General features: G+C 36.7%; 1 protein-coding gene across 1 annotated transcript in view; it reads left to right on the top strand.

The window, feature by feature from the left end:
* The window catches only part of CPD (carboxypeptidase D), a 71,335-nt gene that overhangs the window by 35,693 nt on the left and 12,962 nt on the right, over positions 1–22,680 (top strand). The window contains exons 5-14 of the mRNA XM_055577043.1: positions 384–733; positions 1,680–1,871; positions 4,547–4,714; positions 8,887–8,996; positions 13,214–13,316; positions 13,804–13,946; positions 16,176–16,345; positions 16,523–16,846; positions 19,024–19,219; positions 21,765–21,900. Coding sequence (XP_055433018.1) covers positions 384–733; positions 1,680–1,871; positions 4,547–4,714; positions 8,887–8,996; positions 13,214–13,316; positions 13,804–13,946; positions 16,176–16,345; positions 16,523–16,846; positions 19,024–19,219; positions 21,765–21,900 — 1,892 coding nt within the window. The remainder of the gene's footprint in view (positions 1–383; positions 734–1,679; positions 1,872–4,546; positions 4,715–8,886; positions 8,997–13,213; positions 13,317–13,803; positions 13,947–16,175; positions 16,346–16,522; positions 16,847–19,023; positions 19,220–21,764; positions 21,901–22,680) is intronic.

Genomic DNA, 22,680 nt, shown 5'->3' with positions numbered 1-22,680 from the left:
TAGTTGGAATGTCAGTTTGATAAGGTGCTATGAAGAATTGGATCATTTATCCCTACTTTGAGTATTGTAGGAATGGTTACAAACGGATCAACAACCTCCATTTTTCATTGTCTTCTCTTCTTTGAATATAACTTTTTATAAGCATTCTAATGTGTGGAACCTGAAAGGATGGTAAGAGAAATAGTTCTTTAAAGACTTAATCTGAGATGCTTTGTGAAATAATATCCTAAAAGTCTTGAATTTGCACATTTCTCTTTATTTGATTTGATTTTTGAGAGACAGTGCAAGAGTATGAAAAGGCCGTTGTGCTTTTATAATGTTAAAGCATTGTCTGTTTCAGTTTAACTCCAAGCCCATCTACTTTTTCGAATTTTCCTTTTCAGATATATGCCACTGACTGTTAATAATATCATAGTGGAAGAAGGACCAGCCACAAAGGTGAATTTTCGCCTACGACCGACTGTGGCTTCAGTCACCCCTGACACAACTGAGGCTGGAGCAACAGCTAGCACAGCCGCTACTCTTAATAGTCCTCCTGCAACACAGTCTACCCACCAGCCAGTTCAGCCACAGGACTTTCACCACCACCACTTCCCTGACATGGAAATCTTCTTGAGAAGGTTTGCCAATGAATATCCTAACATCACCCGACTTTATTCACTGGGAAAATCGGTAGAGTCAAGAGAACTTTATGTAATGGAGATCTCTGATAACCCAGGTGTCCATGAACCAGGTAATTGGTGTAGTGTCACACATAATTTCAGTACTGCTTCTCAGAGCTGTGGGCTATATTTCTTTGCTTCATCTCGAAAGGTCACCTGTAGTATTTATAACTGGATTCAAGAAAATGGAACCAATCTTCTGCTAGGAAAAAAAAAAGCATTTGATAATCCATATTATGCACCATGGGCTTCCCTGGTGGCTCAGATGGTAAAGAATCTGCCTGCAATGTGGGAAACCGAGACCTGGGTTCGATCCCTGGATTGGGAAGATCACTTAGAGAAGGGAATGGCTACCCAGTCCAGTATTCTTGCTTGGAGAATTCCATGGACAGAGGAGCCTGGCAGGCTATAGTCCATGGGGTCACAGAGAGTTGGACACAACTGAGCGACTTATGCAGCATATTTAGCATACTACACACACAGATTAGATTATTCCTGCTAGAAGTATTTTTATTTTTGTTGCATATGATATATGTATGTGTGTGTGTGTGTGTGTATATATATATATATATATATATATATGCTGTTTAGTCGCTAAGTTGTGTCTGACTCTTGCGACCCCATGGACTGCAACCTACCAGGCTCCTCTGTCCATGGGATTTCCCAAACAAGAATACTAGAGTGGGTTGCCATTTCCTTCTCCAGGAGATCTTCCTGACCCAGGAATCAAACCTGTGTCTCCTGCATTGGCAGGCAGATTCCTTATCACTGAGCCACCAGAGAAGCCCTTCTATGTATATATACATATTCATATATATATATAATATATGTTTACTTTGAGCTTGCTACCTGACATGTAGTAGTAACAAAGCTGCTTTATAAGATGCTTTTTCCTGTTTCTTTTGTCAAAATATAGCTTACATTTTTGGTTCAAGGTCTTTGTGTATTGGGTGAAAAGTGAGCAAGTCTAGGATGAATGAAGAGGAAAAAAGGTCTTCCATGTAATTCTGTTTTCAGGTGAACCAGAATTTAAGTACATTGGAAATATGCATGGAAATGAAGTGGTTGGAAGAGAACTGCTACTGAACCTCATCGAATACCTTTGTAAGAACTTTGGTACAGATCCTGAAGTAACAGATTTGGTTCTTAACACTAGAATTCACCTTATGCCATCCATGAATCCTGATGGGTATGAAAAGGCCCAGGAAGGTAAAGAATAGTTGTCTATTAACGCTTAATCATTTTGATTATCATTCAGTTCAGTTGCTAAGTCATGCCTGACTCTGCGACCCTGTGGACTGAAACATGCCAGGCTTTCCTGTCCTTCACCATCTCCTAGAGTTTGCTCACTCATGTCCATTGTTTATCATATGGCATAATTATTTGAGCATAGAAAATAATTTGAACTAGTTGTTTCCCTAAAATTTCTTCCTGTTTTAGTCTTATAATTTAATCATTGGTTTTAGTTTTTGTATTCTTTTAAGATAGGCTAGTTTATTCACCAATTATGCCATCAAGTTTATATTTAATGAAGTCTCCACTTTGGTAATGGTTCTTGTTTACTAAAATAATGTAAGATTTTAATAAATTGCTTCATTTTGACATTAATTTTTGTTAAATTATTTTGTTGGGAACCTTATCTAATAAGTGAAAACTCAAAGCAAACTTTTTGACTCCCAGTTCTACTCTGCATGTATATGTAGTCTAAACCTGCTGAGTTACTGATTTCCCATTCCTCTACCTTCCCTGGGCTAGCCCGTCTCTGCTGGGGCATCACAGTAAGGGCAAGGAGAGCAATTTTATTACACGGGCCACCTTATGCAGAACACTGCAGAGTGAGAATCCGTCTTTTCCTAATCTGTGGTTCCTTCCAGACAGTGATACCGGTGAATAGAATAGATCCCACAATATGAATATGCAGCCACATGGTTTGTTACTATCACTGATTGAACACTGAGAGACTGGATTAGTGAATGACTGGGTCCGGTGGGCTGCAGTCCATGGGGTCGCTAGGAGTCGGACACGACTGAGCGACTTCACTTTCACTTTTCACTTTCATGCATTGGAGAAGGAAATGGCAAACCACTCCAGTGTTCTTGCCTGGAGAATCCCAGGGACGGGGGAGCCTCGTGGGCTGCCGTCTATGGGGTTGCACAGAGTCAGACATGACTGAAGCGACTTAGCAGCAGCAGCAGCAGCAGGTTAATCCTTATATATGTATATTATTTAGATTCTTTTCTTTAGGACCTCATTCTTTGTCAGCCTCCCAAATCCCTTCCACATTCCTCCCTTGAGATCTTTCTGAAAGATGGAACTCATACTTACTACTAGTGATCCCTCTAGTAGGCTTTCTTCACTCACTCGCATTCATTTTCTTATCCCTTAGTAAAATGGAGTAAGCACAAGTTGAACTCTTTCTCTTCCATCAGGTGAAACTTCCAACCATGTTCCTGACTAACTTTACCTTTTAATAGTGATCCCTTTAATGTAAGCGTACGGCAACTTTTTTCTTTTCATTTGGTCTGTTTTTTTTTTTTTTTTTTAACTTTGTTTAGTGACCTATAACGGAGAAGGCAATGGCACCCCACTCCAGTACTCTTGCCTGGAAAATCCCATGGACAGAGGAGCCTGGTAGACTGCAGTCCTTGGGGTCGCTAGGAGTCGGACACGACTGTATAACTTTCAAGTAGACAACCTGAGCGACTTCACTTTCACTTTTCACTTTCATGCATTGGAGAAGGAAATGGCAAGCCACTCCAGTGTTCTTGCCTGGAGAATCCCAGGGATGGGGGAGCCTGGTGGGCTGCCGTCTATGGGGTCGCACAGAGTCGGACATGACTGAAGCGACTTAGCAGCAGCAGTGACCTATATATCAGTACAATAAAATCCCCCTCATATCAGTCCTGCCCACTTAATACTGTGATCACATTGTTGTATGTGGATTATTGACAATTGAGCAATATTTTCATATAATTTGTATGATTGGGCTTTTTCCCCCCTCAAAGTATGATGAAAGGCAGAAATGAAAGGATAATGGTTTTACCTTCCTATTCAAAAGATCTGGAAGAGATACATTTTTTTTAAAACATAAAAACAGTTTGTTTTAATCATGTTACCTAACTGAACTTGGGTCCACTCACCTGCCGCACAGCAAAGCCAGTTTACTAACACCAGGTTGCTGTGAAGTAAAGTACAGGACTTATTTTATTTGCAGACATCAAACAAGGATTATGGGTAGCTTATGCTCAACAGACCCAAACTCCTCTATGGCTTTCAGGGAAGGGTTTTTAAAGGCAACATTTGGGGTGATGGTGCACGGTGCATGACTTTCTTCAGGTTGGTGGTGATGTAACAGGATGATGTTTCAGGAATCTTAATTATCAGCTGTCTCAGTTGAAGGTTGAGCAGTTGGTTTCAACCAGTCTGGGGTCTACATGCTTGTGCTCAGCAGAGTCGTCTTCCCCTACTAAGCAGGGGCCTTAGTTCCTGCTGAACAACTCAAGGAGATGTGTCAGATTATATGTATTCTGGAGGAGGAACTAGGACAGTTTTATCCTGAACTGTTGTCATTACTTTTTTGGCTTAACTTCTTTTCCTTTGTTTCTGAATTTCCTCACTTCCCTAATTAGTCATTGCTTGTGGATCTCAGAGAAGACCTCAGAAATGAAAGTCTTTTTTCTGCAAACAAGAATCAGGGCATGCAGAGGAGCTTTTGTACCTGGGAAGGCCTCACAGGGTCCTGCTCAGTTTCAGTTGTACTGTGATAGATCATAGTGAAGCCTGATGTGTTCACACTTAGCTTTGAGTTAAGATAGCTGAAGTCATTTGTGCTGGATTAAAATGTAAGTGAAATATAGCGTACATTTGAATCTTTTATCATGCAGGAGATCTAGTAAGTGTAATCGGCAGAAACAACAGCAACAACTTTGACCTGAACCGGAATTTCCCGGACCAGTTCGTTCAGATCACAGAGCCCACCCAACCAGAAACTATTGCTGTAATGAGCTGGATGAAGACCTATCCATTTGTGCTATCAGCAAACCTGCATGGAGGTAACAGCAGTTTGATATTCCACTAATTAATTCTTGTTGAGAGCATTTGAAAATCCTGGTGGAATTTTATGTGTTTATTGTCTTAGGCTCTATTAAAGTAGGTATCCTGTTATTGCTTTTATGGCAGACAACAACAAAGGTCTTTTCTCATTACTTTTTAAGCCAGTTTCCTGGCTGTTTTCCCCTCCCGCCCCCTGCCCTGTCCCCATATTCCTCTGTACTCCCTCTTTCCATCACCCCCCCTTTCCTCTTTCGGTCTCTCACTCTCTCCCTGCTTCCCTTTTCCTCCTTCTCCCTCCATTTCTCTCACCTAGTTCTTCATGTGGTTTATGTTTATCCCTCACAACTGTTTTATATTTATCCCTCACACATGTTTTATATTTATCCCTTTTCCTGGGAATTTGGTAACATGTTCTTTGTCATTCATAAAAATTAAACACTAACAGATCCAAATGTTTAGTTCTACTTCTCCCTAAAGTTTAATATGCCCTTTTATGTAGGTTTAGATTTTGACATTCTCTTGTCTTTCATCTGCTGTGTATTTAACTGCAACACAGGGACCTCATTCTTATGTAATACCTGAGTTTATACACTTCCATATAATTCAGCCGGAATTTATCAGTTGAATAGGATGAGAGGTCAAGATTAAAAATCATTACAATGTCCAACTATGGTTGTGTAAAGAAGTGTCAAAACTCAAGAGACCCGAAAACTTATGTCTACATGTAAACTTATATGTGGATGTTCATAATAGCAGCACTCATAATCACCAAAATATAAATAACCCAAATGTTGACTTACTGATGATTAAATGAAATATGCTATACAATTGAATGTTATTTGGCAATGAAAAGGAAAAAAGTACTGATGCATGCTACAACATAAATGAGCCTTGAAAACATTCTAAGTGATAGAATTCAATCATAAGAAACCATATATTATATGATTACATTTTAATGAAATACTCAGAAATAGGCAAACCCATAGAGACAGAAAATAGATTCGAGGTGGGAGAGAAGGGGTCACTGTTAATGGGTATGGATTTTGTTTTTGTTTTTGTTAAGTAATGAAATGGTCTATAACTAGATAGTAAGGATAGTTGTACAACCCTGTGAATATATGGAACAACATTGAATTTTATACTTTAAATGGATGGATTGTACAATATGTGAATTATATCTCAGTAAATTAAAAAAAAAAAAGAATGAAAGTATTAACACCAGGGGCAATGCATAAGAAATTTACTGTCAATATTTGTTAGACCATACAAGAAAGTATCAGTTGAGATTTGATGGCGTATAGATTAACCTGCCCTTTTAGAAATGACAGTATATGTTTAAGGATATTTGTATTTAAGAAGTAAATCAAGATTCCCCCAAAATGGCTTTGAAAGTTTGCCAACAGTAGGATAAAAGTCTTTTATAACTGGTAATCATGGACAATTCTCAAAGACCCAAATAGGAATTATGAAGTTACAGCCTGGTTAGCAATTTTTTTTTTTTTTTTTGCTTTTTTTCTTACTTTATTGATTGCATACCATGTGTGACAGAAAATATTTTTTGTTTTGAGCTTTTAAAAATATTCTCAGAATACATCAAATGTCATGTTGACTAAATCTGAAAACATAATTCTAGTTACATTCCAGTGAGAATAATTTACATATGTACACATGTGGTATCAAGACCTTGGCATGGTGGGGATACAGCTTTAATCATGTAGATATGTTTCTTTCCATGACATATTTCATTTTCTCATCTTTAAAATCTTTAAATGAGTTTTGAAATCTTGGCAAAGAAATTTAACAGAGGAATTCTTTGCTGCCAACTTAATTTACAAGGATTTTGAAAGAATTTAGAGAAAAGTAAGATTTCCTTTTGTAAATTTTATGTTAATTTTTATTTAGGTGAAATTCATATCACATAAGCCATATTAAAGTAAATAATTCAGTGACATTTAGTGCATTCACAATGTTGTGCCATAACCATCTCTATTTTGTTAGAAAACATTTTCATCTCCCCAAAAGGAAACCCCTTACCCGTGAAGCAGTTGTTCCTATCCCCATGCCCCGCAAGCCCTTGGTAACCACCAATCCACATTCTGTCTCTAGGGACTTGCCTGTTTTGGATATTTCATAGGAATGAAATCATACAATATATGACCCTCTGTGTCTGTCTCCTTCCACCTGGCATAATGTTTTCAAAGATCATTCCCGTTGTAGCATGTATTTGTATTTTATTTCTTTTTATGACTGAATAATATTCCATTGTAGGTATATACCATAATTGGTTTATCTGTGTATCTGTGGATGGATATTTGGGTTGTTTTTATTTCTCACTGTTACAAATAATACTACTGTGTACATTGGCATACAATATCTGAGTCTCTGTTTTCAATTCTTTGAGGTTACCCTATGTTTGGCTTTTTGATGGAAATGCCAACATGTTTAGCTTATTGATGAACTGCCAAACTACTCCACAGTAGCAGAACCATTTTATGTTCCCATCAGCAATATATGAGGGTTCTGGTTTTTCCACATCCTTACTTACCTTGTTAATTTGTGGTTTTTTGATTGCAGCCATTTTAGTGGCTGAAAGGTGATATCTTACTGAAATTTAGATTTGTGTTTCCCTGATGACTAATGATACTGAGCATGTTCTTGTGTGCTTCTTGGTCATTTGTATATCTTATTTGGAGAAATTCCAATTCAAGTCTTTCACCCATTTTTAATTGGGTTTTTCATCTTTTTGTTGAGTTGCAGGATTTCTTGACGTAGTCTGGGCTCTAGACCCTTATCAAATTGCTTATTTGCACATGTTTTCTCCCATTCTATAGGCTATATTTTAACTTTCTTAATGACCTCTGATGCACACTTTTTTTAATATCGATGAAGTCAAATTTATCTTTTTGTAAATTTTGTAAAAAGCTCATGCTTTTTGTGTTGATACTAATTTTTTAAAAATAAACTTTTATAGGAATATCTTAAGTCTTTTATGAAATTTTTTTTTGGCCTTAGAAAATTAACCATTTGAAAGGCAATATTAAGTAGAAGTTGACTTTTTTCAGTTGTCATTTTTAAACCCAAGTCATCAATTCAGGGTGAAATTTAAAGAATTTTTGGAGTAATTTGTCTAAAAACAGGTGTTGAAGTACACTTACCTTATTAGAACTGTTTTGAGAAATAAAATGAGTGTTCATACTTGTTTCTTAAAGAAAATTTTTTAAAACAGATGTTTTAAACACCAGATGTTTGCTGGTGTTTGTTACCACAGGATTACTTCATCTGGATTCAAGTTGAGTATGTTCCTTCACTTCCGCATGCAGGAAGTCGCATGACAAAAAGGCAAAATGAATGGCCTAATGAAGGCAGAATAAATGGACACATGGACAAATGAAACTGATGTGAATAATAGGAAGATAAGGGATTTGATTCTATGGTGGGGGAGTAGGCTCAGGGCTTCTGCCAGAGAAGCATCCTAATTGCTTCATTTCCTATGCGTACCATGAAGGAAGTTGACATCGTTTCTGTATGTTTTAAAACGCACTGTCTGTACTTTAGGTCATGAAAAAACCATATGATATAACTCCAGTTGACAAATTTATAACATGAACATAAAAGAAATTTTTAGCATTTGTTTCAGAGTGAATGTCGGGACTAGTTCACCTATCCATAACATAAGTTGTTTAGCATCTCCATTTTAGACTCCACATCTACAAAATGAAGAGGGTGGGTTAATTGGACTTCAAGAGTTCTTTCTTATTTTAAAATTTGAGCTTATAAATGTCTGAATTTACCAAAAAAAAAAAAAATCAAGTTTGGCTCACATTTTCTGATCCTTAGTATTACAAAAGTGAAATTGTTTAATTAAGCCTGTATACTTCTGATTTCAGTTCTAATGTGTGAATTATGCCTGTAAGTTCAGGTAAACTCCCAAGATTTTTCCAGTTAATGCAGCCTTTAAGTGTCATGCACAGCTGTTTAATATTAATATTTTATTTATCTACTTTGATTTTCTCCCAAGGAAGTTAACAACTTTTTCATTTCTCTTGAGGAAATTAGTCTTGGAAAATTGCATTGGTGTCCTGTCCCTGGCAGGATTGTGAAAAGCTTACTTTCTGTTAATGCTCCATCTTGCAAGAAATAACACAATACATTTTCCTCATTTCCCTTATAGGTACTTTGGTGGTTAACTACCCTTTTGATGATGATGAACAAGGCATTGCCACATATAGTAAATCACCAGATGATGCTGTGTTTCAACAAATAGCACTTTCTTACTCCAAGGTAGGCTTGTGCTCAAACATATAATGTTATAAAAATTAATTTTTCATTAAAAGATGCTTTAAGACAAAGCCCTACAAGTCTCAGGTCAAGTGCTTTCTTCTCTGTTAAGCCTTCCTTTTTTCCTTGCAGACCACTTTACTTCTTTTTCTTCTTTGTTTCCCACCTCACTTTTAAATGTGCTGCATGTGGTCTACAGCCATACCATCCTGAATGCTCCCAGTCTCGTCTAAATGTACTTAGCGTGTTCCCCCATTAGCCTTTAAGCTCACGTAATGTCTTTTCATCTATAGCTTTTAGCACAGTACCTGGAACGTAATAAACTAATAAACTGCTAGTTTATTTCATTTGACAAATACTTAACTATAAATCTCATAAAGTAGTCTGTGGTGGGATTGACAAGTTACAGTTCTAGGACAAAATCCAACCTACCACCTGTTCTTGCAAATAAAGTTTTATTGACACACAGCCACATCCATTCTTTAAAATATTGTCTGTTGCGGCTTTCTCAGTCAACATTCGAACACAAGTCAGTGTAATTTACCACATTCACAGACTAAAGAAGACAAACACTACAGTCATCTCAATAGATGCAGAGGGCAGAATCAAGTCATTGCAGCAGAACCTTCTGAGTCTGTAAAGCCTAAAATTTTTACTATCTGGCTCTTTACAGGAAAAAAATTGCCAACCTATAGTCTAAGGTATTTAAGCACCCAATAGTAACATACTACAGGGAGCAGGTAGAAATTTCTGTATTTTGTCAACTTCCTATAATGAATATACGTTACTTTCATAATCAGAAATGTTGTATGAAATTTTATTTTAAAAATTGTTATCGGAAAGCATGTTAAAAGTTGAGGCTTGGGAACTAGGCTTGTTAGTTTCTGGTTTTGGTCTCACTACTGGCTCAGTCTGTGATGTTATTGGTCATTGATAAGTGAAGCTTCTTACTGCAGTCTGCACTCTCCAGTCAGACCCTTCTGTCATTTTGCTTTTCCCACTCCCTCCTTCTATACAAGGTGAGCTTGTGAGATTGTTCAGAGTTTCTAACAGGGAGTATGTGTCTTATTTCACTTTAAAGTATAGTTGTCTTCGGTTTGGACATGCCATTTTAGAGGGATATACCTGAAATAATTTTTTTTAAAATGAGAAAACTTCCAAATCATCCAAGTAGAAACTAAGAGATAAAATTTTATACGTGTCCCCATCACATTCTGCCCATTATTATCGTTCCACTTTTCACCCTCTTTGTAACTTTGCATTCCTTAGCCTCTTTTTATTTTCTTTGACCTTTAAACCTTTTGATTTGGTTTCTTTTCTACCCAGCCTAGACCCATGGACATACCTTTCAGTGAGGGGTCTTAGGATCTTTTATGCCCTTTTGACATATCTGCCTTGCCAATGGCCAACCCTTATTAATTATAGTCACCTCTCTGATACATCCCAGAAAAGTCACACAGTTATGGCAGTTGACTACAATATGTATATATAGTGCACTTTAACTTCAGCCTAGCCCTCCATTCTCCCCAGCAAGCAACTTGACTCCCTGGCTCATTTCCCGCTATGGTGATTCTGAGCCTTTATCCTCTATTTGAGCCTTCTAATCCCAGCTTTGTTTGTCTTTCTCTCTGTGGATCACTTTGCCTTGAACTAAAGCAGAGCTGTGAATAATCTGACATGCATTCATTTCGATTCTGTCTTCTCAATTATTGTTCTTTTTACTCATATTCTTCATTTTTTTCTCCTAATTTTTAAAAAATTGAAGTACATATGATGTGTAATATTATATGTTACAGGTGTATAATATAGTGATTCACAATATTTAAGGATTGTACTCCATTTATAGTCATTATAAAATATCAGCTATTTCCCTGTGTTATTCAGTATATCCTTGTAGCTTACTTTATACATGGTAATTTGTACCTCTTAATCCCCTACTCCTGTTTTGCCCCTCCCTTTTCCTCTCCCCACTGATAATCACTGGTTTGTTCTCTGTGTCTCTGAGTCTGTTTTGTTATGTTCACTAATTTGTTGTATTTTTTAAATTCTACATATAAGTGATATCATACAGTATTTGTCTTTCTTTGTATGATTTATTTCAAATTAGCATAAAACCTTCCCAAAATCAATGAAGACAAAAGAGGGAAGTTTAAGGAAAGGCAGGTGTTAAGATGATTCAGAATGACCACCAAGCAGTGAATGTGCCCTTAATCTGAAACCTAAATCTGAAAATACTAACATAATAACTGGGCAGGTGAAGGCAGTGGAATACATGGAGGAGGTTTCAAAGTACATACAAATTAAAGGATCTGGTGTATTTAAAGGGATAAGCACAATTTAAAAGGGCAGATGGTAGATTTAAAGGAAAATCTTCCAAACACATAGCTTCTGGAAGAGAAGAAAAGCAAAAAGAAATGAAGAAGTGCCTGCCCTTTGACAATTAGTGAAGAGAAAAGAGAAAAGGGTCAAAAAATGGTCAAATGTTATATGTCAAAATAGGAAATGATTGGTGATTTCTGGCTTTATATTTTTCTTCTTTTTGCTTGCCTCAATTTTCTAATTTTCTACAATAACTTTTATTATATTTTAAGTATAATAAAATTTAATTTTAATTCAATTAAGTGAAAGTGAAAAAACAGCTATAGAATGTGACAGATCTCAAGGGAAGAGAAAATTTCAAGCAGGCATTTGTGGAACACTAGTGGTATTTGAATAAAATGTAGGTTACTTTAGTTAATAGTATCATACCGATATTAGGGCTTCCCTGGTGGCTCAGACAGTAAAGAATCTGCATGTAATGTGGGAGACCTAGGTTCAATCCCTGGGTTGGGAAGATTCCCTGGAGGAGGGCATGGCAACTCACTCCAGTATTCTTGCCTAGAGAATCCCCAAGGACAGAGGAGCCTGATGGGCTACAGTCCATGGGGTTGCAAAGAGTTGGACACAACTGAATTAGTTTTTTTGTTTTGATCAATGTGCTATGATTATATAAAATGCTAACATAGGAAATAGTGGATCAACGATGTATAAAACTCAGTACTATTTTTGCAACATTTCTACAAGTCTAAAATTAGTTCAAAAGAAGAATAAGAAACCTGAATAGTTTCCACTTGTCTCTACTTCCTTGTTGTTCTCTCATGCCTCAGTTTCTTGTCATCAATCTTCCACCTACACTGTTTCACCTGGAAGTGCCACCTCAAAGGTCCCCAGAAGCCTATTTTAAACTTTAACACTCTTGTCTTCTCCCTTTGTACACATATACAACATGTACATAAATATTCCAGTAATCTAAAGTAATAACTTTCATTTGATAGTAGAGTGGTATAAATGGTAAGCCTGTAAATGGTATGTTAAGTGTATGAAAGGGGATTGTTTTGTATATTTTAAAGTTAAATGGTTAATTCTCAGTGGGGGGAAAGTAAGAAATTATTTCTCTCTTTATACTTTTCTGTACTTTTTATTTTCTATTTACAAAAGAGAGAGGTGAAGTTTTGACCATCTTCCAGAGCTAAATTTCTTCAGGAAAATTCCCCTGTCACTCTAGTCAGAAATAATCTTTCTCTCCTCTAGCTTTCAATAGTGTTTATTTGTGCCTCTATAGAATTTTTTTTTTTTTTTTTACTCCGTATTGAGCAAACAATTGCACACATGCTGTGCTAGACACTGCTGGAGACTGAGGACACAAAGACACGAACTGTTTCAAGGAGCAGGGTATTGTCTTTAGGGAAGAAAAAGGTGAACCAGTTGTAGCAGAATAAAATAACTACAAAGAACAGAAGGGCTGCCTCGGTCCCTAACAAGTCAGAGAAAGATGCTTACCTGTCCTTGTTTGTGAACTACCTTTTAGGGACTTTAAGCCTCTTGAGATCATGAAATCAAAGTATGAATATGAACAGTTTGGTTTTGCTTTTGAGAGGGATTGGGTTGGATTTTTATATTACTTGTAAATACAAGTAATAAATGAAGCCTTCAGTTTTTTTTTTTTAACAGAGCATAAACTGTTTAATTTTGGTTTTAAAAAGTAGGTAGTAAGTCCATATAGTAAAAAATCAAAGTGGCACAGAAAGCTATGCATTGAAAAGTCTCTGCTTCCATGACTCCATCCACCCCAACATATACCTTATTGGTAACCACTCTTATTATCTTTCCTTATCCTCCTCATGTTTTTTTGATGCAGATACAAACAAATACAAATAAAGATTCTTTTTTTTTTTTTTAAGGAAAATTCGCAGATGTTTCAAGGTAGACCTTGTAAGAATATGTACCCTAATGAGTATTTTCCTCATGGAATAACAAATGGAGCCAGTTGGTACAATGTCCCAGGTAAAATTCTTTTATATCAAGGCCATGCGACTTGATGGATTTTCTGTCCTCCCAATGGTACTGCTTGTTACTGAGTTTTTAGTTTTGAGAAATAATCATTCTTTTAAAAATATTTTATAATTAGTTTAAAACATTCAAATTACTTTTTCAACAATTTTTTATATTTGGTGCACTTTGAATTTTGAGTAAAATTATCGTACTTGATTAAAATGTTATATTTTCCCTCTGGCTATTATAAAGAACATTAGATGTGCTAATAATTAGAAGAGTGTAAGCTACACTTGAATTCTTTCTGAACATGAAAGTACAGATGTTTTTTACCTGTACCACAAGCATAGACGCGCTCTTACATGAACACATTATTGGTGTTCAACTATGCTGATAAAAGAACAAATTTGACTTTTTACTAGGAATGTTGCTTACCATTTGGGATCTGAGCTAGTTAGAACTTCTTCAGAGTAACTAATTTAAAGTTTTTATCCTTCAGGTGGCATGCAGGACTGGAACTATTTGCAAACAAATTGCTTTGAAGTGACTATTGAACTAGGTTGTGTGAAATACCCATTTGAGAAAGACCTGCCAAAATTTTGGGCACAGAATCGAAGATCCCTTATCCAGTTTATGAAACAGGTGACTATTCAGGAGTGACATCGGAAATTTCTCCCAAGAGCAAGATTTTTGTGTGTACATGTGGTTTTCATGCATTGATTTTGGAATACACCTCATTGGAATTCCAGCTTGACCTATTCATGTTTTAGTAAATTTATTTAGAAGATTTATGGATGTAAATAAGTTTATTTTTATGTGTGGAGAAAAGTTTGAAAAGATTAAATGATGTAGTGATGATGTTTTACACTTAATGAATAGTGTCACTTTTTACCCTTGTCTTTATAAAAGGCTAATATAAATTGGATACACACCTAAAAATGTGTCAAGTGATAAGCAAGCTCAGCATTTTAGGCTCCCCTGGTGGCTTAGTTGGTAAACAATCATTGCCTGCAATGCAGGAGACCCAGGTTCGATCCCTGGGTGGGGAAGATCCCCTGGAGAAGGAAATGGAAACCCACTCCAGTATTTTTGCCTGGAAAATCCTGTGAACAGAGGATCCTGGTGGGCTACAGTCCATGGGGTCACAAAGGGCCAGTTTCAACTGAGTGACTAAGGAAGCAAAAGATGGGCTATGGGGTAAATGTGGTTTTTTTTCCTTTTGCCATAGATTTACTGTGAAATGATTAGTTTTCTTTTTGTTTGGATGGTTGTGCATGGTAGCCAATAGGTAAAGACTGTAAAAATATGCTAATAATGATGAAAATTATTAGGATAATCTGAGTACTCCTTTGTGCCAGTACTTTTCTGAGTAAAGTGGCATAAAGGGTGTGGGTTTATATACTAATGGGCTTCTCTGATAGCTCAGTTGGTAAGGAATCTGCCTGCAATGCAGGAGACCCTGCTTTGATTCCTGGGTCAGGAAGATCCACTGGAGAAAGGATAGGCTTCCATGCCAGTATTCTTGGGCTTCCCTGTGGCTCAGCTGGTAAAGAATCTGCTTGCAATGTGGGAGACCTGGGTTCAATCCCTGGGTGTGGAAGAGTCCCTGGAGAAGGGAAAGTCTACCCACTCCAGTATTCTGGCCTGGAGGATCCCAAAGAGTTGGACACGACTGAGTGACTTTCACTTTACATACTAATATCTTAGAACACTTTATTCTGAAATTTTTTAAACATTAGGAAAAATTGTAAGACTAACACAATAAATACTACTCTTCTTTTACCTAGGTTTAACAGTTTCTACATTTGCTGCATTTGTATTTTTTATATACATACACATAAACACACACACATGTATATACACATATTTTTGCTGAACTATTTCAGTATAAATTGCAGGTGTTATGATATTTATCCCTAAGTATTTCAGAATATTTAAAAGTAGTCTAAAAATAGAGTTAATTCTCCTACCTGACATCTCCAATTGCTATTATCTCACCTAAGAAAAGGGCTTCCCAGGTGGCACTAATGGTAAAGAATCCACCTCCAGTGCAGGAGATCCAAGAGATACAGGTTCGATCCCTGGGTTTGGGAAGATCCCCTGGAGGAGAGAGCATGGCTACCCACTCTAGTATTCTTGCCAGGAAAATCCCATGAACAGAGGAGCCTGGTGAGTTACACTCCATAGGGTCTCAGAGAGTCAGACACGACTGAAATGACTGAGCAGAGCAGAGAGAGAGCACCTGAGGAAATTAACACTTGCTCCCTACACTGCCTGATACTTAGTCCGCATTCAAATTTCCTCCTTATTGTCCTCAAAATGTCTTTCTATAGCTGTATTTTAGAACCACAATCTTGTCAAGATTCATGCATTGTATTTGGTTTGATTATTACATCTCTTTACTCTCTTTGATCTAGAGTAATCCTCTATTTTTTTAAATGACGTTTCCTTTTTAAAGCAGTCAGGTCAGTTTTCTTGTTGAATGTCCTATATTCTGAAATTGGTGCTGAAGTTTAAACAGTTGTTTATAGTCCTCATGGTAAAGACAAATATAACTTCTGAAAAATTAGCCTTTCAGAAAATAAAATGTTTTATTTAATGGATGGTTACATTTAGCTTTACTCTGAAGTCCTGAGTTTCTGTTTGTTCCACACATTTACATTATTTAAGAATCTGTTATATTGGATGTGAACTCCCAAAATATCTAGATGATAATCTTTATCAGTAAAATCTGGATATCCTTGTGCTTTGTCCAGGTCCATCAGGGTGTCAAAGGATTCGTCCTGGATGCCACAGATGGCAGAGGTATATTAAAATATCTAGATGATAATCTTTATCAGTAAAATCTGGATATCCTTGTGCTTTGTCCAGGTCCATCAGGGTGTCAAAGGATTCGTCCTGGACGCCACAGATGGCAGAGGTATACTAAATGCCACCATTAGTGTTGCTGAAATTAATCACCCAGTAACTACTTACAAAAATGGAGATTACTGGCGTCTCTTGGTTCCAGGAACTTATAAAATCACCGCATCTGCTCGAGGGTGAGTTACTGAATGCTCTGAAATTGAGTGCTTGAGGATGAAAGAAACAGCTCTATTCTGGAAGATTATCGCCAGAAAGCCCTAGAGAGGCTAAGCAACCTTGAGTTGCCCTGTCTTGCCAGGGCTTGGGTACTCCAGCTGCAAATGTGTGACCCTGATCTGTCTACTTTATTGCAGGTATAACCCGGTCACCAAGAATGTGACCGTAAAGAGTGAAGGTGCTGTTCAGGTCAACTTCACACTTGTCCGATCTTCAACAGATTCAAACAATGAATCAAAGAAGGGCAAGGGGGACAGTACCAATACTGATGATGTCAGCGATCCGACCACTAAAGAGTTTGAAGCTTTAATTAAAGACCTCTCAGCTGAGAATGGTTTGGAACGCCTCATGTTACGCTCCTCCTCAAATCTGGCTCTTTATCGTTACCATTCATACAAGGACTTGTCAGAGTTTCTGAGAGGGCTTGTGATGAACTATCCACTTATCACAAATCTTACCAAGTAAGTGTTACTGACCTTTTTTTTCCCTTTCTTTCTCCTTCCTTTATTCTTTTTACAGAGGTTACATTCAGCATAAACCACATTAAATGGTTCTTGTAATTCATTTAGAAATATTTGGGTTGAATGTATAGAGTTGGCGTTAACTTATTTTGAAAGAGATATTTGCTTGGAGATCTTTCTAGCAATGAATCTTGAAAACTTTTACAAGAAACACTGGAACAGAGCCACTTGTTAGTTCAGTAATGTGTGGCCTGTACCTCCAGAAAACGTAAAGCCACTCTTTCTAGTAATTACTTTGATTTCAAAACGCTTTCCACTTCTCAGCTGCAGATTTTATGTTCTGAGTAAATATTATTTAGTTTTATTTTGCTAGGGGCAAGGGATAGGTTTAGAACTATGAGCTCACTTGTCAGGAATAATGTTTAACCTTTTCTTCAAATTAGAAAATGAAGTTTGGTTGGCTGTCATTTTCTGTACTTTAGTCTCTACTCACAATTACTGTTCCCTGAAGCCTTAGGGGCTCATGTGATTACGGGTTTTGAGAAAACATGCAGTACTGGCTTATGTGAAACTGATGACTAAGATAACTTTTACCTTCATTTCACTGTGCTTCTCTGCTTCACTTTCACTGTTTCACAATTATTTTCTTGACCTGTTGATTCCTATTTGCCTATTGTAGGGTCTTTCCATTTTGCCCTGAGCTTAACAAGTCTCTACTCCAAACCAAATGAACATTATCTAGCCTTTTACTTTTCACTTTTTTTCCTTCACTGTTTCTTTTAATTTTACCAGTAAATTTAGTTTCTCAAATTCTGGTTTATAATGTTTGTGATTACAAAGGATTTTACTTTTGCACATAAATTGCACATATTTACTTTGGCAATTACCAATTACCTGTGGTGTTGGAGAAGACTCTTGAGAGCCCCTTGGACTGCAAGGAGATCCAACCGGTCCATCCTAAAGGAGATCAGTCCTGGGTGTTCATTGGAAGGACTGATGTTGAAGCTGAAACTCCAATACTTTGGCCACCTGATGCAAAGAGCTGACTCATGTGAAAAGACCCTGATGCTGGCAAAGATTGAGGGCAGGAGGAGAAGGGGACCACGGAGGATGAGATGGTTGGATGGCATCACCGACACAATGGACATGGGTTTGGGTGGATTCCCATAGTTGGTGATGGACAGGGAGGCCTGGCATGCTGCAGTTCATGGGGTCACAAAGAGTCGGACACGACTGAGCGACTGAACTGAACTGAACTGAAATTACCTCTCTTCCATTGGAACATACCAATTACCTCTCTCCCACAACTGATCTTGAACTTTTCTGCCCAGGTCATGTTTTAATATGGTCCATCTTAGTGCCATATAGAGGTTAAAAACTTTCTTATTTTAAAATAAAATTGGACATTGTTTTGCTTTCCGTTTACTTAGTGAAGTTTTTTAACCTTTAAATGCAATTGAGCATGCATTTTTTGTTAAATAGTCCCCCCCCTAATGTACAACATCTGCCCATGGTGGGATGCAAGACAGTTTTAGGTGGCCCTCCAACGGTTACTAAGTATCATTAAATACCTTCGTGCAAAAGCAGTGCTTTGTCTATTCTATTAATCCTCAGTTTAGTGCCAATTTTTTTTTCTATCTAACTCTTAATAAGTCTTTCTTTATATTAGAGAAAGCAGGCCTTTAAAATTAGTTTTGCTGTGATTCTGGTACTGCATTTAAAATATAAAATGTCTTATTCACATAAATTCATTTAGATCTTAAACGTAAGATTTTATGCATTTGTGTATATTTAGAGATTTCAGTAATAAATATTTAAGTGAGTTAACTTAAGAGACATATGCTAACTAAAGAAATAATATAGATTATAGAAGATTGGGTAAACATCACGAAGATGATCGAGGAATGACTGGACTTGAAGGAATGCAGTTCTCAATCATAGTCATTCCTAAATCTGATAGTATCTCACATCTGTTTGTCTTTGATCAAGGGAACCTAATTTTCTTAAAGTATTCTGACACAGAGATTTATTCTTTAAAGATTTTTTAAGACTTTTCGAATTTTGTTCTCTTTTCTGTTTTTAAAATCTGTAAGGCAGCATTAACAGTAATCAAGTAAGGTAGCAATCAAGTAAGTAACTTGATTACTTACTGACTTTTTGATTCTGGTTTTCGACAGTTTGGGACAGAGTGCTGAATATCGTCACATTTGGTCCCTTGAAATCTCCAATAAGCCCAATGTATCTGAGCCTGAAGAACCAAAGATTCGTTTTGTTGCTGGTATCCATGGCAATGCTCCAGTTGGAACTGAACTTCTTTTGGCTCTGGCAGAATTTCTCTGTCTGAACTACAAAAAGAACCCAGCTGTTACACAAGTAAGAGAATAACCTGTTTTGACATGCTTTAAAAGGATAAAGCTCAGTGACTTACTGATTGTATACTGATATCAAGGCATCATTTTTTAAAAATTTTAATTTCCTGTTAGATTTTTATACAGTGGTACTTTTAATATCATTATAAACTTTACTCTTTAAAAATTGACCTTGGTATATAGTTGTTAATTGTGTCTATTATATTTCTTTGTATATATTAAGAGCCATAGAGGAAAAGAAAGAATAAAGATTTGCATTCAGTCCTCTATTCCTTTGTGTTACCCTTCCATTCTTTACTCACAGTGATATACACTCTAATTGGAGGGACTTCCATTGCCAGTTATTTACAGTTAGGGTACTATATTGAAAAATGAGGTGGAAGAGAAATCGTTTTTCTTTTCATGTAATAAAGATGAAAGTATTGGATGCTCAGGGATTTTAGAAGAAGTGATACAGCAGTGCCAACTTCAGCCATCCATGACTAGAGACTATACTGCTGGTCCAGAAGCTGCTTATATGTGATTAAACAGCCTAGTTTCTATGTTGTGTTAGAGAAAGGAAGGAAAGAGTGCGCCTCTGTTTAGAACACTCACTAATTGGCACTGTCTATATAGAACTTAGGAAAGGGAAAAGCAAGTAGTATTTGTTTGATACCTACTATGTTGTAGGTACTTTACATATATCATAATTTAATCCTCAACCCTGCAATTATATTACCTCCATTTAATAGACGTGAAAACCGAGGCAGAGATATTAGATAACTTATAGGAGGTCACACAGCTGCTAAGTGGTAAAACTGGGATTTAAGCCCAGGTGTGTGTCACTGGAAAGCCTATGCTATTCTGTTTTACTCTACTGTCTCCACTGAGAGAAATTTGGAAAGAATTGATGTCATGATTAGGATCCCATGATGTGGGATTAGGTGAAGTGAACGTAAATCAGACTTGATCAAAAAACTTTCAAAAAAAGAGATCCCATTGACTTCTTCCTGTTTTCAGAGATTTTGTTGATGTTGTTGTTTCAAAATAGGAGATTACCTAGGAGAGTGGTTCTCAACCCTGGCTACACATTGAAAAATCTGGGAAGTTTCTAAAAATCTCAGTGGCTGGGCTCCATTCCCAGAAGCATCAATATTCCTTTAAAAGCTCCTCAGATTATTCTATTATTTGGCCACAATTGCTACCTACTGATCTTATGGTTATGAAAGGTACAACATCTACCATGAATTTCAAAACTCCTAGTTTATAAGATTTTGCCTCACTGGTCTAATTAGGCTTTAGATTGCGTTTCCCAGGTAGCTAACTGGTAAATAATCCACCTGCAGTGCAAGAAACAGGTTTGATCTCTGGGTGGGGAGATCCCCTGGAGAAGGAAATGGCAACCCACTCCAGTGGGTTGCCTGGAGAATCCCACAGACAGGAGACTCATGGGCTACAGTCCATGGGGTCGCGAAAGAGTCGGACACAACTAAGCAACTAAACAACAACAACGCTTTAGATTGCCATTTGTTTTGAGCTAAGTGTCAGAATTGTCTGGAGACTTCAAAGAAACAAATATGTAACCAGAGACCTGTGGTTAACCCCAAACATATATACTTTAGGAAGAAAATCTCTCTCAGGGGAAAGATTCTAGAATAAATTAATTAAAGGATTGCAAATATATTTCAAGCTATTGACTGTTTTACCAGAACAAATAAACCAGGGATCACTTATTCTGATTCACTATTAGAAATATTTAGGATAAATTAAATGAGAAGTTCATGCCATAAATATAGGTATTAACACCTATGGATATGGATCATCTGAAGGAGAAATTATTTGGATTAGACAAATATCCTACCCCATATTTTTTGATATGCTGATTTCAACTCTTCTGTCTCATTGTTTCCAGATATACATTGATATTTGTCAACTAGAAAATTATATGTTCTAGTTTTTAATCTGGAAATACCATATTACCATTATTATTGACCTAAGCCAGCAAGTGGTCAGCAAACCTTTTCTATAAAGGGTCATATAATATACATTTGGGGCTCTGTGGGTCAGATGTTCTGTGTTTCAGCTACTCAACTCTGCCATTGCAGAACAAAAACAGTCACATGAATGGGCAAGACTGTGTGCCAGTAAAACTTTATTTACAATAACAAGCATCAGGCTGGGTTTAGCCTATGTGTGTGGGTGCAGTCATGTCTGACTCTTTTGCAGCCTTATGGACTGTAGACTGCCAGGCCTCTCTATCCATGGGATTTTCCAGGCAAGAATACTGGAGTGGGTTGCCGTTTCCTCCTCCAGGGGATTTTAGTCTATAGGCAGTGGTTTTTAAACCTTGATGTAAGTTATTGGGAGGTCTCTAGGAACATTAGTTATATAGTTTTTTATTATTTTTAAAATTTACTTGGAGCAAGAAAGAATTTTATTTATTTTTCAATTCTGCCTTTTAAATCTGTGTTTAAAACAAATAATGAAGACTTTCTGTTTGAGGCATGGCAAGGTTATCTTTTGATTTCACGTGGAGCTAATAAACCCATTTATTTCTGTTTCTGTTTTAGTTGGTTGACAGGACTAGAATTGTGATTGTCCCTTCTCTAAATCCAGATGGGCGAGAGAAAGCACAAGAGAAAGACTGCACTTCCAAGACAGGACAGACAAATGCTCGTGGCAAAGACCTGGATACAGACTTCACAAGTAAGACTTATTTTTATGCCATTAAAGTACTTTGCAGATAATTTTATTTCTCTTTGCTAGGAGATTGGTTGATCCTGTTATTTAAATGAGTAAGGGGTGCTTTCTTGTCTAGGATGTACAGTATAAATGAATAGAGACATCTTGAAAACTTTGCAGGTTTTCCTTGTTTTTCATTTGCAAAGGTAATTCAAGTTTTTTCTTCGAAATGCAATATTGGGGAGAAGTTTCCATCACTAGTCATACAGAGATGGATAGTCTCTCTCTCTATTCTCTTATATATGTGTGTACACACACACACACACACACACACACACACGATGTATGTGTATGTTGATTTGAAGGGGCCTGTTTCTTATTTACTTAAATATAAGGATCATCAGCTATAGATATTCTGCAACTTTTTCTACTGGATACATCACTGATATCTGTCTATTTTAATACTTACAAATCTCTAACATTCTTATTAATGGCATTTTAGTATGCTATTAATGTATGGTAGTACTCTAATTTATTCAACAGTTTCCCTGCTGATGGACATTTAATTTTGTTCCAATTTTTTGTTCTTGCAAACAATACTGCAGAAAATTTCTGAAAAATCTTATTTTCTTTCAAAAACAGTTTATCATTTTCTAAGAGAGGATATATCTATCTCTTTTTGTTTCCAGTAAGAATTTTCTTAAACTTGCTAAGAGTCATTGACCTTTCAACATTATCTAAAATATGTAAAACTCAAAATAACCTGCCTCCTAAGATATATCTTTCTTTCTTGAGATAGTGGCT

Source organism: Bubalus kerabau, chromosome 4, assembly GCF_029407905.1.
Source record: "Bubalus kerabau isolate K-KA32 ecotype Philippines breed swamp buffalo chromosome 4, PCC_UOA_SB_1v2, whole genome shotgun sequence".
Taxonomy (NCBI): Eukaryota; Metazoa; Chordata; class Mammalia; order Artiodactyla; family Bovidae; genus Bubalus; species Bubalus kerabau.
The sequence above is the reverse complement of the archived record's forward strand: the minus strand, read 5'-3'. Positions and strand labels throughout refer to the sequence as shown.